Source organism: Acomys russatus, chromosome 23 (assembly GCF_903995435.1).
Source record: "Acomys russatus chromosome 23, mAcoRus1.1, whole genome shotgun sequence".
Classification (NCBI taxonomy): domain Eukaryota; kingdom Metazoa; phylum Chordata; class Mammalia; order Rodentia; family Muridae; genus Acomys; species Acomys russatus.
Window position 1 is genome coordinate 52,990,112 of NC_067159.1, and position 18,194 is coordinate 53,008,305.

The 18,194-nt window shown below is 45.7% G+C and overlaps 1 protein-coding gene across 1 annotated transcript in view; it reads left to right on the top strand.

Moving 5' to 3' along the window:
• The first annotated feature begins 12,456 nt into the window (after positions 1-12,456).
• The window catches only part of Usp33 (ubiquitin specific peptidase 33), a 30,638-nt gene continuing 24,900 nt past the window's right edge, over positions 12,457-18,194 (top strand). The window contains exons 1-5 of the mRNA XM_051166038.1: positions 12,457-12,482; positions 13,135-13,269; positions 13,980-14,033; positions 14,427-14,489; positions 16,610-16,762. Of these exons, the coding sequence (XP_051021995.1) occupies positions 13,189-13,269; positions 13,980-14,033; positions 14,427-14,489; positions 16,610-16,762 (351 nt within the window). The 5' untranslated portion in view covers positions 12,457-12,482; positions 13,135-13,188. The remainder of the gene's footprint in view (positions 12,483-13,134; positions 13,270-13,979; positions 14,034-14,426; positions 14,490-16,609; positions 16,763-18,194) is intronic.

The window sequence follows — 18,194 nt, forward strand, 5'->3', positions numbered from 1 at the left end:
TCAGCATTTCCTTCTGAAATAATATTGCCAAACCAGCCTGTGACAAAAATTGGGATTCGGGTAGACTAAGATTAGAAGATTGAACCAGCATGGTGACACAGAGGCAGGTGGATCTCTGAGTTCGAGGCCAGCTTGGTTCTGCACAGGGAGTTCCAGGACAGCCAGCGCTACACAGAGAAACCCTGCTTCAAAAAAAATATTAAAAAATAAAGATTATAAAATTGTGACTTACTATATAACAGACTAGACTACAGTGTTTTTATTTATTTATTTTTGTTTGTTTTGTTTTGTTTTCGAGACAGGGTTTCTCTGTGTAGACCTGGCTGTCCTGGACTCACTTTGTAGACCAGGCTGGCTTTGAACCCACAGCAATCCATCTACCTCTGCCTCCTGAGTGCTGGGATTAAAGGTATGCGCCACCACACCCGGCTACAGTGTTTTAAAAACCTAAGGGTTTGTTTGTTTGTTTGTTTGTTTGTTTTTTAAAGAGAGGAAATATGAATTATTTAAAAAAAATTAAAAATGAGATAATGTCACTCAGATTGGCCTGGAACCTCATTTTTTCTTTTTTCCTCTTTCTTTCTCTCTTTCTTTCTTTTCTTTTTTCTTTTTCTTTTTCTTTCTCTTTTTCTTTTTTGAGACAGAGTTTCTCTGTATAGCCTTGGCTGTCCTGGACTCACTTTGTAGACTAGGCTGGCCTCAAACACATAGAGATCCTCCTGCCTCTACCTCCCCTAGGGCTGGGATTGAATGGGATTAAATGTGTGCGCCACTATGTCTGCTCCTCATTTTTTTATTCTTATCCCAGCCTACCCAGTGAGGAGGACAGGAGGTGCATATGACCACACTCAGCTGCAGATCTATTCCAGCAGTGTAGTTTTAAAACTGCTAGAAGTCAGGGGCGGGGGTGAGGTGGGGAGATGGGTCGGAAAGATGGCTTAGCGGATAAGAGCAGTGTGTGCTCTTCCAGAGGTCCTGAGTTTAAGTCCCAGCAACCACTTGGAGGCTCAGAACCATCTATTCTAGAATCTGATGCCCTCTCCTGGCCTGCAGGTGCACATGCTGTTAGAGCACTCAAACATAAAATAAATAAAATCTTAAAACAACAACAACAACAACAACAACAAACTGCTAGAAGTCTACATGGGATTTCAGGAGCATTTTGATAGTGGGAAGCTCCTAAGCATTTGAGTAGGTGCAGTTGCTTTGTCTCTCGGTAAGACAGCGTGTGGAGCTGCAGAGGCTGACAGTAGTGACCAGGCCTGATGTCCTGAGTTAAGTTCCCAGCTCGGGTGGGTAAGGTGAACACCTAGTTTCCATGGACACCAGCAAACACACACACACAATAAGTAATGAAAACAAATCACACATATAGGGCACATGAATTATGTGCAGTATGGTGTCTGTGTACATAATGAGAACTTTTATTTATCAAACAGTTTATGCATCAAAAAAAATAGGTCAGTAGTTTGAGTCTATTGGAGGCAGGTTCCCCAAATAGGAGGAACGGAGCTGGGACTGAGCCAGAGGGGGAGCTCTCATTAGTGCACACGGGCTCTGCACTCCAGTCCCGAGCACTGAGCAGGAAAAGAGGGGAGTGCATCGTATTTTCTCTTTTTTTCTTTTTTTAGTTTTCTGAGACAGGGTTTCTTTTTGTAAGATAGCCCTGGCTGTCCTGGGCTTGATTCATAGACCAGGCTGGCCTCGACCTCACAGAGATCCACCTCCCTCTGCCTCACAGAGTGTTGAGTTTAAAGAAGTGCGCCACCACACTTGGCACATCATAATCTATCTTTCTTTCTTTCTTTTGTTTTTTTTTTTGAGACAGGATTTCTCTGTGTAGCCTTGGCTGTCCTGGACTCATTTTGTAGGCCAGGCTGGCCTCGAACTCACAGAGATCCGCCTGCCTCTGCCTCCCCGAGAGCTGGGATTAAAGGCGTGCGTTACCATGCCTGGCCATCATATTTTCTAAAAATGTAAAATTGAGTAGGGGCTTTTTTGAGGAATGAAACCCAGGGCCCGTGCATTCCGGGAAGCACCCTTAACTCCCTGGCTGCTTGTTTGCTTTTTATTGTGAACCTCATCTCGCTACGGTGCCGAGACTGATCTTGAACTCACTTTGTAGCCTTGAACTTTTCACTTTGTTTTTCATTTTGCTTTTCTCTTTGGTTGTTTGGATGGGATCACATGTAGCCCAGGCAAAAAGCTGCACAGTGGTCTGGGATAGCCTGGGACTTCTGCATAGCTGGGATTATTGGCTTGGGCCACCAGTTCCGGCAGATGGATTCTTTTTTTTCTTTTTTCTTTTCTTTTTTAAACAGAAGGATATACAGTAAGTACCTGATGGCTATTATAAAATCCCTCAGACTTAACTCTTGAGAAGCCTGTTTCCATTCTAAAGGATATATACCTCCCCCCGCCCCCAGACTGAGTCTCACTATATAGCTGTCCTAGAGCTTACTATGTAGACCGGGGTGACTTCGAACTCAGAGATATGCTTGCTCCTGCCTCCCAAGTTAAAGGCGTGCACCACTACTCCCCACTTTGCCCCTCCCCTCCCTTCCCCTCCCCTTCCCTTCTCTTCCCATCCCTTCCCTCCCCTCCCCTCCTTCTCCTCCTTTAAAAAAAAAGATTTATTTATTACATATACAGTATTTTGCCTGCATGTACTCCTGCCCTCCAGAAGGGGGCACCAGATCTCATGATAGATGGTTGTGAGCCACCGTGTGGTTGCTGGGAATTGAACCCAGGACATTTGGAAGAACAGACAGTGCTCTTGACCTCTGAGCCATCTCTCCAGCCCCCCACCCCCCTTTTTTTTTCAAGACAGGATTTCTCTGTCTAGCCTTGGCTGTCCTGGATTCACTTTGTAGACCAGGCTGGCCTCACAGAGATCTGCCTGTCTCTGCCTCCTGAGTGCTGGCATTACGGTGTGTGCTGCTGTGCCCTGCTGCCTTTTCCTTTCTTAATGCCTGTACTTAAAGTGCATTAAAATTCTTTCTTAAAACAAAACAAAATCTCCAACCTTGCTTCACAATAAGTAAATAACAGGAAAGGTCTTTGGAAGTTTAGATGAGGGAGACATTTTATACTGCCTCCCACCCCTATGCAGAGTGATTTCTTAGGGGTGACAGACGGGAAGATTAACTTGGGTAGCTTTAGCTTAAGCTAAATCTTGACAGTGTGGACTTCTTTAAATGAGTGTGAATTGATTGTACATAGGTATTAGTGGGGTTCCATGCGATTTCAGTGCGTGCATCTGGGACCGGCATTGTTTTTGAGGCTTCTCTGCAGTGTCTCCTGAACGCAGAGCTTGTTAACAGTGTGGGTGCGAATGCTATTCCTGAAGATTTGAGGAAGTGAATACCCGGTGAGGGATGAACAACCAAGGGTTTAGTGCTGTAGAGAGTGTAGAGAAATGTCCCCAGTGCAGCTGGGGCGTGGTGTTATCTATGTACCCTTGTACTTGCTGATAGCTTCAGAAATGTCTGCCTGTCAGGGACAGGCAAGCTCCTGAAGAGGCAGGAGAGCAGCGCATTGTTGGGCTGGGATTCTGAGTGTGCCCAGAGGCTGTACCACAGCCCCCAGTAGGAGCTATTATAGGTTCAAAGGACACTGTGACACTGCAGCAGTGGTAGCAGCAGGTGTTCTCATTCAGTAAGCTTGACAAGACTTAGGACTGAGTTACAAGTGGTGAAAAAAAGCAGAAATTTGGCAACTGAAGGTAAGGAGAGGATTCTAAGAGGGTAAATGACAGGAGGTTGGAAAGCCACCTGTCACAGCCTTTCAAGTTAGTTATTTCGGGAGAGTACAGGAGCGACAGTGTCAGTTGGGGGTTGGAGAGGTGATTGGGTAGATGAATGGTCATTCAGAGACAGCTGTCAGTCCACCTGATCATTGACATCTGGTCCAGATGCCATTGCAAACCCGCATTAGCAATTAGTCTGTTTTTCAGGGCTTGTAACAACCCTGAGATATTGTGACATGGTGAAGCTGTGGGCCTGAGTATGAAATAGACGAGACTTGCTGCAAGTTTTCAGTTGCTTATGAAATCCCAAAGAAGGAAATTTTAATTTGGTGGAAGCATTACTCAGATGACTTAAATTTTTAATTTGCTCTTTTGTTTTGAGACAAGGCTTTTCTGAGTAGCTCAGAGTGGCCTTGAACTAACAATCTTTTGGCATCCACCTCCAAGGCAGAGATTGCAGGTGTGTCCCAACACTTGGCAGTGTATGATCACTGAAGTTATCAGTCAGTGAGTGAACTTTCTCTCTTTCTTTCTTTGTTTCTTTCTTTCCCTTTGGTTTTTCAAGGCCTTCTGAGTGCTCAACCATTTTTCTTTATAGTGTCCGTCACTGGAATATGGTGGCTGCATTTGTTTTTCTGTGTGTACCTGTCTGTTTGTGGTGATGCTGAGAAAGGGGCCTGGAGTCTCATGTTTGCTGGGAAGACACAGAACCTCGGAGCTGCACTTTTCTCTTTGTTTCTGTGTAGGTCTGGCTGGCCTGGAACTCACTGTGTAAACCAGACTATTCTCAAAATGGTGGCAATTCTCCTGCCTCTGCCTCCCTGGTGGTGGATGATAGGCTTGGGCTACTGTTCTGGGCCAGTGGCTGGCTGTCCCTTGGTCTTGTTTGGTGTAAGATGTAAGGCCAGATGACTTGAGGCTTTTATTAGACCTCTGTCAAATTTGTCAACCTTTTCATGTTCCCTCTCCCATTTTTGCCATGATTTAGTTCAGTTAGATAAACTTGCCACTTACTGGGCAGATTTATTTATTTATTTATTTATTTATTTATTTATTTATTTGGTTTTCTGAGACAGGGTTTCTCTGTGTAGCCTTGGCTGTCCTGGACTCACTTTGTAGACTAGGCTGGCCTGGAACCACAGTGATCTGCCTGCCTCTGCCTCCCGAGTGCTGGGACTAAAGGCGTGCGCCACCACGCCTGGCTGGATTTTTTTATTTTAAAAATTATCATTAATTACATCATTTTTCTTTTTCATTTCTTCCCACCAAACCTTCCCATAGACCTCTCATGGATCTCTTTCAAATTTATGGCCAGGTTTTCATTTTATCTTTTGGCTTTATGAGACAGGGTTTCTCTGTGTGGCCGTGGCTGTCCTAGAACTCGCTCTATAGACCAGACTGGCCTCGAACTCACAGAGATCATCAGCCTCTGCCTCCCAGGACTGGGATTAGAGGAGTGCACCACCAGGCCTGGCTTCATGGTTAGGTTTTCCTTTACTTGTTTTTACATGCCTACACACACATAAATTCCTAAATCTAACCTGCCGAATTGATATAATGTTACTTGTATGTATGTTTTCAGAGCTGACCGTTCGTTTGGTATTGAATAACCAGTTGGCCTGCTCATCGCTTGGGCAGACTATTTCTTCTTAGTTGCCTGCAGTTGTTTTTGCAGTGTTGGGGCCTTGTGGGTGTTCCCTAGTCCACTCTGGGATGTCTGTAGTCGTTGCTTCTTCGGCTCATGTTTGGGCAGGCATGCTGGTGAGGCTTTCTGCAGGTAGCGTCTGGTGTCACTAGGAGACACAGCCTCACAGTAAACTCTCTGACCCCCTTGCTCTTACAGTCTTCCCACCCATCTTCTGCAGTGCTCCCTGAACCTTAGGTGCGGAAGGTGTTTTGGAGGACATCCTTTGGGACTGGGCTCCGCAGCTGTGCGTTTTGATTGGCTGTAGTTTTCTGTAACTGTGTCTGTTGCAATGAGACATTTCCTTGAAGAGGGTGAGGACTAGTTATCTGTGGAGATAAGGACAAATATGTACAACGTAGTGAGGGGTTGTGCTGGCTTAGTAAAGTGGTTGTAGGTTCTCCGAGATCTATGACTTAATAGACCCAAGTAATTTGACTAGATTGCCAGTACCAGGCATGGTTTCCTACTTGAGTGGGTCTTAAGTCCAACTAGAGCTGTTGGTTACTGCCAAGGTATGTGTGCCAGCATTGCACCCATTGGATTATTGCACTGTGCTGGTCATTTGTGGTTCATAGGTATCATAGCTGGCAGGCTTTTTGGATAAATTTTTTTCCTTCTTTGTAGGAAAAACTACTTTATATTGACAAGTCTTGAGTGGTTTTGTGTGGAGTCAGTGAGGGTTGGTGTTTCAGAGCTGGGCTTTGCTCTGATTTTCCGCAGTGTTAGGAATCAATTCCAGACCAGATGTAGGAACAGGAGACCATGTTCTTACTAGACTGAGACTCTTACTAACTGGACTTTCTAAGAAACAGGCATTTCCAAGGAAAGAGACTAGAGATTTTTAGTAACTTTCTTTAAATAGGTTAAGATTTGGTTCAAAGTTAAGGAAGATTTGGAGGTTTTAGGACTGTGTGATCTTCAGGTCTTCACACAGGTGTGAAGGGTTTGTTCGTAGGACTTTGTATAAGTACAAGAAACAGCTTTGACTTTTTTGATATTTTAGTGTGTGTGTGCACGTGCACACATACACACACACACATATGCTATGGGACCTCTGTGGAGGTCAAAGGGCAGCTTGTGCAGTTGGGGCTTTCCTTTCACCATGTGGGTCCCTGGGTTTGAACTCGGGTCGTCAGTCTTGGCAGTACACGGTCTGCTCTTCTCTTGGTGTGCTCTTGGGGAAGAAGGAGACTGAAGGATTTAGTTGTTTTAACTGTATCTGACTGCTGTAAAGTCAACACAGCTTCGTAAATAAAAGGACCATTTTCTAGCTCTACTGAATAAACTTACTGAAACTAGTTAACAAGACTACCAAAGACCTTCTATTTGAGGGTGGGATATCTAATTATAGGGAAGACTGTGTAGTTGTAGTGCAGTGTGTGAGTGCGTGTGTCGTGCAGTGTGTGAGTGCGTGTGTCGTGCAGTGTGTGAGTGCGTGTGTAGTGCAGTGTGTGAGTGTGTGTAGTGCAGTGTGTGAGTGCGTGTGTCGTGCAGTGTGTGAGTGCGTGTGTCGTATAGTGTGTGAGTGCGTGTGTCGTGCAGTGTGTGAGTGCGTGTGTCGTGCAGTGTGTGAGTGTGTGTGTAGTGCAGTGTGTGAGTGCGTGTGTCGTGCAGTGTGTGAGTGTGTGTGTCGTGCAGTGTGTGAGTGCGTGTGTAGTGCAGTGTGTGAGTGCGTGTGTCGTGCAGTGTGTGCGTGTGTGTGTAGTGCAGTGTGTGAGTGCGTGTGTAGTGCAGTGTGTGAGTGTGTGTGTAGTGCAGTGTGTGAGTGCGTGTGTCGTGCAGTGTGTGAGTGTGTGTAGTGCAGTGTGTGAGTGCGTGTGTCATGCAGTGTGTGAGTGCGTGTGTCGTACAGTGTGTGAGTGCGTGTGTCGTGCAGTGTGTGAGTGCGTGTGTAGTGCAGTGTGTGAGTGCGTGTGTCGTGCAGTGTGTGAGTGCGTGTGTCGTACAGTGTGTGAGTGCGTGTGTCGTGCAGTGTGTGAGTGCGTGTGTCGTGCAGTGTGTGTGTGTGTAGTGCACTGTGTGAGTGCGTGTGTCGTGCAGTGTGTGAGTGCGTGTGTCATGCAGTGTGTGAGTGCGTGTGTCATGCAGTGTGTGAGTGCGTGTGTCGTGCAGTGTGTGAGTGCGTGTGTAGTGCAGTGTGTGAGTGCGTGTGTCGTGCAGTGTGTGAGTGCGTGTGTCGTGCAGTGTGTGAGTTGTGTGTCGTGCAGTGTGTGAGTGCGTGTCGTGCAGTGTGTGTGTGTGTAGTGTACTGTGTGAGTGCGTGTGTCGTGCAGTGTGTGAGTGCGTGTGTAGTGCAGTGTGTGAGTGCGTGTGTCGTGCAGTGTGTGAGTGCGTGTGTCGTGCAGTGTGTGAGTGCGTGTGTCGTGCAGTGTGTGAGTGCGTGTGTCGTGCAGTGTGTGAGTGCGTGTGTCGTGCAGTGTGTGAGTGCGTGTGTCGTGCAGTGTGTGAGTGCGTGTGTCGTGCAGTGTGTGTGTGTGTAGTGCACTGTGTGAGTGCGTGTGTCGTGCAGTGTGTGAGTGCGTGTGTCGTGCAGTGTGTGAGTGCGTGTGTAGTGCAGTGTGTGAGTGCGTGTGTCGTGCAGTGTGTGAGTGCGTGTGTCGTGCAGTGTGTGAGTGCGTGTGTCGTGCAGTGTGTGAATGCGTGTGTCGTGCAGTGTGTGAATGCGTGTGTCGTGCAGTGTGTGAGTGCGTGTGTCGTGCAGTGTGTGAGTGCGTGTGTCGTGCAGTGTGTGAGTGCGTGTGTCGTGCAGTGTGTGAGTGCGTGTGTCGTGCAGTGTGTGAGTGTGTGTTTGCACACACTAATCCTCATTAAATAGCTTAGATACTAGTAACTGATCACAGAACAGAACAGACAGCACTTACCCTAGTCTGTTTTTTTTGTTTGTTTGTTTGGATTTTTTTTTTTATTTTAAGACTTAAAGGGGGAAACCCATCTTAGAAGTTCCTTTTCCGTTCCCGCCTCCTCTCTGTCTCTGAGGCAACCTTCCAGTACTATTGAGGAAGCCATGAGAATATTTCCATTCCACTAACAAACAGCAAGCCTGGTACAGTGGGGAAGTGGGTAGCTCGTTTTTCCTATCTGTTTTCTGTTTATGACAGGGTCCTGCTGTGTTGGCCACGCTAGCCTTCATCTTCTAAAGCGCCTCCTTCCACCTCCGGAGAACTGGATTATGGACGTCCAGCACCATACCCAGCAGGTTTTAATTAAAAATTGTTATTCATATTATTGCTTTGCCTGCATGTATGGATGTGTAACACATGCGTACTTGGTGCCTGAGGACACCAGAGGAGGGTGTCCGATCCCCTAAAACTGGAGTTTAGACATGGTTTGCACTGCCATGTAGGTGCTTGAAACTGAATGCAGGTCCTCTGCAAGACTACCAAGTGCCCTCAACATCTACGCCATCTCTCTAGCCCTGTATTTTAATTTTTTCTCATGGCTAAATGTGGCCTAGGCTGGCTCAAGTACTCATCCTGCCTCAGTCTTTTGTGTGGTGCTACTGCAGGTGAGTGCCACAATGAGAAAACTGACCCATGGGCTAAACACTTGAATTAACATGCTTTCTTGAAAGGATTGAAAAGACTTAAAAATTGTCTTTGGCTGGGCATGGTGGTACATCTGTAATCCCAGGACTCCAGGAGATAGAGGCAGGTGGATCCTAGTGAGTTCAAGGCTAGTCTGGTCTACAAAGTGAGTCCGGGAAAATCAATACTACACAGAGAAACCCTGTTTCGGGAAAACCGAAAAAAAAAAAAAAAAAAAAAAAAAAAAGAAAGAAAGAAAAGAAATTGTTTTTTGATCAGGAGTGGTGGTGCATGCCTTTAATCCCAGCCTGGTCTACAAAGCAAGTCCAGGACAACCAGGGCTATCACACAGTGAAACCCTGTCTCAAAAAGGTATGTCTGAGGACAAGGCCAGCCTTGTCTGCAGAGTGAGTTCTAGGCCAGAAAAGGGAGCCCAGTGAGATCCTGTCTCAGAAACCCAAACCCAAACCCAAACACAAACACAAACCCAACCCAAACCCAAACCCAAACCCAAACCAAACCAAACCATCAATGGCAAAAAGAATGTGTTTGAAAAAGTGGCGTAGCAGCTGGTTTTAACTTACACAGTGCCTCGGCATGCGGAAAGCTCCACTCCACACTGAAGGGGCTGCTGTGTGGACCCTAGCATGTGCTTCTATCACTGAACAATGCTGCTAAAACGGGAATTCAGAAATAAATACAGTGTTACCTAGAGGGTGTAAATATTAAGCAACGGGCTGTCAACATTGATTGGCCAGGTGGGGTATGTTGCCCCAACATAATGGCCAATACTTACTAGATTTGATAATAGCTTATATCGACAAGTGAAGCGAGAACTATGGCAAGCCATTAGTACCCTGATAGGTACTTGATAAAGCTCATCAAGACAATCTACAAAACAGCTAAGGTAAGCTGGGCGTGGTGGCGCATGCCTTAAGCCCTGCACTCGGGAGGCAGAGGCAGGTGGATCGCTGTGAGTTCGAGGCCAGCCTGGTCTACAATTTGAGTCCAAGACAGCCAGTGCTATTACACAGAGAAACCCTGTCTCGGGGGAGGGGAGGGAAATGACAGCTAATAAATGTCAAAAGTGTTCATAGTAGGAACATGAAGTGTGAAGAGGCAGGACTACACAATGAGAGAAAATCTGCTGTCAGCTGTGCATCTGAAGATTAGCACTTAGGAACTCCAAAATTAAATATTCCCCCAGTCATCCAAAAAACTAATGGACCAATGAACAGACAGTTCTCAAAAGAAGAAATACCCAGTACCCAATAAATATTTGAAGGAAATGGTCAACACAAACAGCTCTCCGATTCCTATCAGTCTGAATGCCTGTCCTCAAGAGAATAAGGAACAAATGCTAGGGAGGAAGTAGAGAGGGTGCTGCTGGTCGGGGTGTAAGCTGCTGTGGCCACCATGGCAGTCAGTGTGGAGGCTCCTCAGCAGTCAAATGTGCTCTGCGTCAGACAGGGACTTGCACTCCAGGACTGCGGAGCTGGAGCCACAGTAGCCAGTTTGGAAGCAGCCTTGATGCCCATCAAGAAATGAGTGCATAAAGAAAATGTGGCATATATGTACAGTGGAGTTGTGTTCACCTGAAAAAAGGATGAAATCATGTCATCTGTAGAAAAATGGATGGAACTGAAACTCATATTAAATAAGCCAGACTCAGAAAGACAAACATCATAGTTTCCATTTTATGTAGAATCTGGGCTTTTATAGTATGTATAAAACTTGAGATGGGTTTCAGTTAAAGCCACATTTGCCAAGCTCCTTCATTTGGTAGATGTTCTATTGTGTGCTTATTGGCAAGGTAAAAGACGTCCCTAGGCTTTTAATTAGTGTAGGAGAAGGCTGAGCCGGCCCTGTCCTCTGCCCCAGTTTCTTGTGTGTGCCATACCTTGAGTGAAAACAATACCCTTTGTGTGTAGAGAAAATAGTGTTGTGGTACAGAAAGAGGTCTTCCCCTACTTGTTAGTGGGGTCAATGTTGGGAAAGCATCTTGGAAAACCTTCCTAAAAACCAGCCCGTGCAGGCTGGGGTGCAGCCGCTGCTGGGGCACTGACGAGCACCTGCCAGGCCCTGGGTTTCAGCCTCTCTCCAAAGACAACCCAAGCAACAAAACTGAGCTCTTACAGTTACAGCTACAAGGGCTCTGTTACATCTGTGTGCACATGTGGGGGTCAGAGTTCGAGGCTGAGTGTTTCTGCTTCATTTATTTATGTTTTAAAGATTGAACTGGCTGGGGTGGCACACTGGAGACAGAGGCAGGAGGAATGAATCTCTGAGTTCAAGGCCAACCTGGCTTACACAGCGGACTCCCGGTCAGCCAGTGCTCTATAGTACAACCCGCTTTATGGTTATGTGTTTGCTTGCTTGTATGTATATGTACCATATGTATCCCTGGTGTGTGAAGCAGCCAGAAGAGGGTACAGGATCCCCTGGAAGTGGAGTGGTGGATGGTTGGGAGCAGCCATGTGGATGCTGAGAACTGAACTTGAGTCCCATGACAAGCAGCCTGTGTTCCTAAATGCTGAGCCATTGTGCCAGCACCCTCCCCACCCCACTGGTGTCTCTTTTTTTTTCTTTCAGACTTGCCTTTGAGCTTTTTAAAGGAAATACCAACAAAGCTTTTAGTTAGTACAGGGGAGATTTTTATTCCATGTTGCCGAGGCACAGGCATGTGAATGATTTCTTACCTCTGTCTATCAGTCTCGTAGCTGTGGCTGATGGCAACGTGAGCAGCCTTGTTAGGCTCTGAGTGCTGTTCCTGCTCCAGCCAGTGGGGTCTTGCTGGCTCTTGTCTTTGTCCCAGCTGTGTGTGATGCCTGTGTGATGGCGGTCTCTGCCGTCTCCAGAGACTGGCTGTTGTTTCTGGTTTTTCCTCTGGGATACCGAGCCTTGTTATCTCTGCTTACCTCGACCTTCCTAAATTCTCTGTTGTCCCTTTGGCTTTGAGACCACCCAGTCCTGTTAGCATTTCACTCGGACTGCTCAGTACTTCAGGCTCAGCGGGGCCGGGTGTGGTGCTTTATGCTGCCCAGTAGCTAAAAACCATAGCTCTATGTGTTTGTTCTGTGTATCCTCTGACTCAAAGCAAAAGGATAAATGACCCAGCTCTTCCCTCCTGATGGCAGGACACATGCTTGGGTACAGAATTGAGAGAAGAGATAAGAAATAGGTGACGAAGGTTGCCAAACATTCTCTTAAAAACATGAATAAGAACATTAGCAAGTGTTTCAATTGAATGTCATGCTGAGTCCACAGTGTGATTTATATAATTTTTTGGTTTTTTTGTTTTTTGAGACAGGGTTTCCCTGTGTAGCGTTGTCTACATAATATTTTTCAAATGTTAAGAACTGTTATTATTTTTATGTGATTATTGTCTGCCTGCGTATGTGAGTACAGGCACCCATGTTCCATAGTGTACGTGTGCGAGTCTACACCTTTCTGAGTCAGTCCTCTGGTTGATCAGACCCGACTGCTTAGACAACACATGACCTTGAGCGGTGGACCGCGAGCTGTAAGTGCTGTCTGTTCTGTTCAGGGATCAGTACTGTAAGGCTAGTGCTCGTGTAGATGCCCTTCCTCACTGGCTAGCTTCCACAGTTCTGGAGCTTCCTATGCAAGCTGTTGAAGGAAAAGAGGAGTCATCACTTACCCAGCTCTGAACCCTGCGAGCTATCACAGTAGCTGGCCTGATGTGCATGCTGACTGGTGAGGTAGCATCGTGAGCACTCTGGGAGCACTAACTACTTTCTGGTTGATTTAGAGCTCATTCCACAAGCTGAAACTCACACTGGTACCATTACTGGGACAAAGAGCCTGTTGCTAGTTGGCCCTGGTCCTGGGGGAACCTGCCGTGTGCTAATGGATGTAGTGGTAAACGGGCTCCTAATAACTTACCGCTACACTCATAGATTAACACACCTCTTTCTGTTTTGATTTTGTTTGTGGGTTTGGTCGGTGCTGGTTTTTCTAGAAAGGTTTCTCTGTGTAGCCCTGGCTGTCCTGGAACTCACAGTATAGACCAATCTTTTTATTGTACTAGCCACAGGTGTATCAGATCGTTCTTTGCAGGGAGAGTGTGTATATTCCGTATTTCATTGTTTTCTTTAATCATTTTTAACTTGATAAGATTTTGTAATTAACTTTTAGGCCATTTTTTCCTGTAGATTTTGCCTGATTTGGAAAGCTTTGAGAAACAGAAAAAAACAAATTATAAGAAAATGACGACTTTTCGAAATCATTGTCCACATTTGGATTCAGTTGGTGAAATAACAAAAGAGGATTTGATAGAAAAATCTCATGTAAGTTACATAGTGACCACCCTGACATTGCATGCTCCATGTAAGTTACATAGTAACCACCCTGACATTGCAGGCTCCATGTAAGTTACATAGTAACCACCCTGACATTGCAGGCTCCATGTAAGTTACATAGTAACCACCCTGACATTGCAGGCTCCATGTAAGTTACATAGTAACCACCCTGACATTGCAGGCTCCATGTAAGTTACATAGTAACCACCCTGACACAGGCTCCATACACTGACATTGCAGGCTCCATGTAAGTTACATAGTAACACCCTGACATTGCAGGCTCCATGTAAGTTACATAGTGACACCCTGACATTGCAGGCTCCATGTAAGTTACATAGTAACCACCCTGACATTGCAGGCTTCCATGTAAGTTACATAGTAACCACCGACATTGCCAGGCTCCATGTAAGTTACATAGTAACCACCCTGACATTGCAGGCTCCATGTAAGTTACATAGTAATCACCTTGACATTGCAGGCTCCATGTAAGTTACATAGTAATCACCTTGACATTGCAGGCTCCATGTAAGTTACATAGTAATCACCCTGAGATTGCATGCTCACTTTCCTCTTAAGTGCACATTTAAGTAAACTAATAGAGCACTCTGTGTCATGTTTAAACATGCACAGTGATATGGTGAATTGTGTATGTTTGACTGTGCCGACACAACAGAGATCTCTTGTGCTTACTTTCCTAGGGGGCTTGTCAGGACTGTAAAGTCAGAGGACCAAATCTGTGGGCATGCCTGGAGGTATATGCACATATATATGCTTTCTTTCCTGAAAAGTGTGTTATTGTAAATTTATATTTATTAATATCACTTTTGATGTATAAAAGAACTTTATGTGAGTATACTTTAAAACGTAAGTAGTAATTTAAGTACGCTTGTAGAGCTTTGAGTAAATGACTCAGTTCTATGCGTGCCTCGCATTGGAGGTGAGATAACTTTTCACCTCCAGCTTTGAAACACTTAACCTGGTCTTTGTGCTTATGCCTTTTAGTTACGTTATCTATCTATGGAAAATAATTCAGTCATTAAATTAAAACATGAAGTCAAAAATTAAGTGTAAGTCCTATTGTGATGGTATTTGTAAACTTACTGAGCCCGTGGTAACATACTTCCTGTCTTGCGTACTTGCTACAGAACAGGTGTTCCTATGTTGGCTGTGGGGAGTCACAAGTGGACCACAGCACCATGCACTCGCAGGTATGTGTGTGGCTGTTGGGTACACAGCAGTTGGAGGCGGGGACAGGATCCAGGGCCATGCATGTGCCAAGCACGTACTGTGTCACTGTGCTGCAGTCCTGGCCATGGGAAACCACTACAACCTGAAGGAAAGGAGAAACAATACAAACATTCAAGTTGTGAGTGGAGTTGTGAGGTGCTTGTGACCTGGTCTAGCTGTGTGGCTTAGAATTTGGAATCCTCCTCCCCGTGTGTCTTACATGTTACATTACAGATGTGTGACACCACACCAACCTAGAATTTTTGATTTTTTAGAAAATACATAAGGTAAAACTTTGTTTATTCTCCATGAAAGGTGGGGAGGGAATTGCTAAGAAAATCAGCATTAATACATGGCTATAATTGAGTATTGATGAGGAAGCACACTTCCGGTGGAGGGTTCAGGTGTGTAATTGAGTATTGATGAGGAAGCACACTTCCGGTGGAGGGTTCAGGTGTGTAATTGAGTATTGATGAGGAAGCACACTTCCGGTGGAGGGTTCAGGTGTGTAACTGAGTATTGATGAGGAAGCACACTTCCGGTGGAGGGTTCAGGTGTGTAATTGAGTATTGATGAGGAAGCACACTTCCGGTGGAGGGTTCAGGTGTGTAATTGAGTATTGATGAGGAAGCACACTTCCGGTGGAGGGTTCAGGTGTGTAACTGAGTATTGCTGAGGAAGCACACTTCCGGTGGAGGGTTCAGGTGTGTAACTGAGTATTGATGAGGAAGCACACTTCCGGTGGAGGGTTCAGGTGTGTAACTGAGTATTGCTGAGGAAGCACACTTCCGGTGGAGGGTTCAGGTGTAGTATCAGGTTATGGAGTTGAGGTTAGTAGATGAGTAGGTGTTTGTTTATTTTAAAAATTTAATTATTTCTTATTTGTGTGTGGAAGGCACGCATGTCCTACAGCATGCGTGGAGGTCAGAGGACCTTCCATTGTGGGGTGTAGGTGTGAACTCGGGTTGTCAAGCTTGTACCGAGTGTGTTTTTCCTGCTGAGCCATCTTGCTAGCCCAGGGTTAGGCTTAGGACTAACCCCCGGGTGCTCCAGCGCTGGCCCTGGCCCTGCATACCACTCTGGCTGCAGTGCCATCTGTCTTGCTCTACTCTGTGGCACTTCCTGTGTGACTCTGACTTTCCACCCTAAGCTGGACTGATAGTAAGGTGCCTGTTGATAACCTGCAGCAGCTAGTGTCAGCCGGGTCTTCTCATGAGAATTCCTAAGTCCAGATATTTCAAGTCCTAAGGCAGCGCTGCACAGTCTCCATCCCCGTGTATCTGAAAGGGAACTTTATGTGACCATCTTTAAAGCACCGAGCAGCCAGCCAGGCACATCTCCCGTATCCTGTAAGCTAAACCCTCGTGCGCACGACTGTCGCTTTATCTGAGAGCCTTTTTTTACTGTTGCTTGAGTTGTGTTTGCTTCCATTTAAATGATGTATGCTCTTGCAGTTCTGTTTTCCTAGCAAGCTAACAAACAGCAAACACTCCAGCCCCCTGAAAAAGTCTGACGGAGCCCAGGCTGGGCTTAGATTTGCTGTGTAGTAGAGGTTGGTCTTGGACACATGATCCTTTTGCCCTGCTAGGATTACGAGAATGCCTTGTACTGCTGCTACTCACCATTTTCGTGTATTCCTGTTTGCTGATTGCAGAACCGGGGAATTTTACACTGTTGAATTTATCTTTGTCCTATGAATGAGGGAAAACAGACCCTAGCATAACTTGTAGATAGGTTAGGCGTTGTTACTATATAGGATTTTAGAATTAATCTAAAGAATTGTGACATGAAGCCTGGCATGGTGGGCCACACTTTTAATCCCAGCATTCAGGAGGCAGAGGCAGATGAATCGCTGTGAGTTTGAGGCCAGCCTGGTCTACAAAGCGAGTCTAAAACCCTGTCTTGGAAAAAAAAAAATCTGAAAAAAAAAAAAAAAACCAAACAGAAAAGAAGAATTGTGACATGTTTATGTGTGCTCTACATTAGTTCTTCTGAGTAAACACTGCCTGTCAAAGGCTGCAGGTCATTAGGAGGTCCTTTGCAGGGACATTTCAAGTATATGTAACGGTGCCTCCCTTTTCCCTCCTGTGAAACTGTGCAGGAGACAAAGCATCATCTGACTGTGAACCTCACCACTCTCCGAGTGTGGTGCTACGCTTGCAGCGAAGAAGTGTTTTTGGATAGAAAATTAGGGACTCCTCCTCCGTTACCTCATGCAAGACAGCCTCAACACACACAAGAACGCATGGTCCAGGTAATCTAACTTTACATTATAAATGTTCAGAAAATAATTTCAGAGTTTGTCACACAGCTGGGATTTACAAGTGCCTCGCCTGTGCTTTAGGAAGCCCGTCTCTGTGCCCAGGGCGGCACGCGAGCCTCGCTTTGTCTCTGCACAGAATGAACAGGAGGGGAGGGTGGGTTAGAGGGGAGACACCTGTGCAGGGTCGAAGCTCTGGAAGATAAGGTTGGACATCCCAAGCCAGGGCTGAGGTTTTCATTAGTGACCCCTGTCTACTCACACAGAGCGCCTGTGTTCAAGCTCCTTAGAAAAAAAGAGTTAAAAATAGCTTACAAAGTAGTAAGTGTCCAGAAGGCTTTTTGTAAATATTTCTCTCTTTCTGAAACCTAAGTGAAGGAAGGTGGTCGGACTTCTGCAGCTGGTGTGGACACAGCCCCTTTCCTCCCCTTCTGTCCTCTCCCCTCGGCACCTGCTGCTTTAACCCTGAAAACCAGTACAGACCCTGAAACTTAGCATCAGGAGCCACGTTCCCCTGTGGATCAGGTGGCTCGAAAGCCAAGTTTGCAAAGATGGCTGATTCTCGTTTACAGAGTCTTTTTGTTGTGTGCGTGCATGTATAAAACAAGCACAGGGATGCTACAGAGAAGCACCTGTGGCTAAGCTTACCTGATGCACCCTTTGTTGCTGTAGAAGTTACAGAGATCAGAACAGATAAGGCATGTCACCAATTTAGATAAAGTTAGTTCTTGAGCCTAAATTTAGAAACATCACTTAGAAAATGTGGTTTGGTTTTTGTTTTGTTGGTGGGGTGGGGGCTAGAAAAGGAGGCTCAGTGGCTAAGAGCTCTTTACTGCTTTTGTAGAGAGGGCTTGAGCTTGGTTCCCAGCCCCATACTGGGTGACTTTATTAAGATTTATTTATTATTTATACAGTATTTTGCCCACATGCCAGAAGAGGGCACCATATCTCATTATAGATGGCCGTGAGCCACCATTTGGTTGCTGGGAACTGAACTCAGGACCTTTGGAAGAACAGACGGGGCTCTTAACCTCTGAGCCATCTCTCCAGCCCTATGAGGTGACTTTAAACTGCCTGTAACTCCAGCTTTGGGGATCCTGTGCCTCCAGCCTTCTGCACCTGTGCTCACATGAAAATACTCTCATATAGCTTCACAAATACATAGTTGGAAATAAAAAAAGCCCATTTTTATAGGTGCTTTTTTCTATAAGATATAAATGTTAGCTTTATAGTAATTGTTAATGGCACAAAGTCTTAGGGTTCTATCTTTATTGTTGTTGTTATGTTTATTTCATTTTTTAATTTTTAAAATTGTGTCAGCGTGTAAGTATGTGCACGAATAAGTGCAGGTGCCATAGGAGCGCAGCACAGGTGTCCAGTCCTCCGGAGCTGGAGCCGCAGGCAGCTGAGAACCACCTAATGTAGG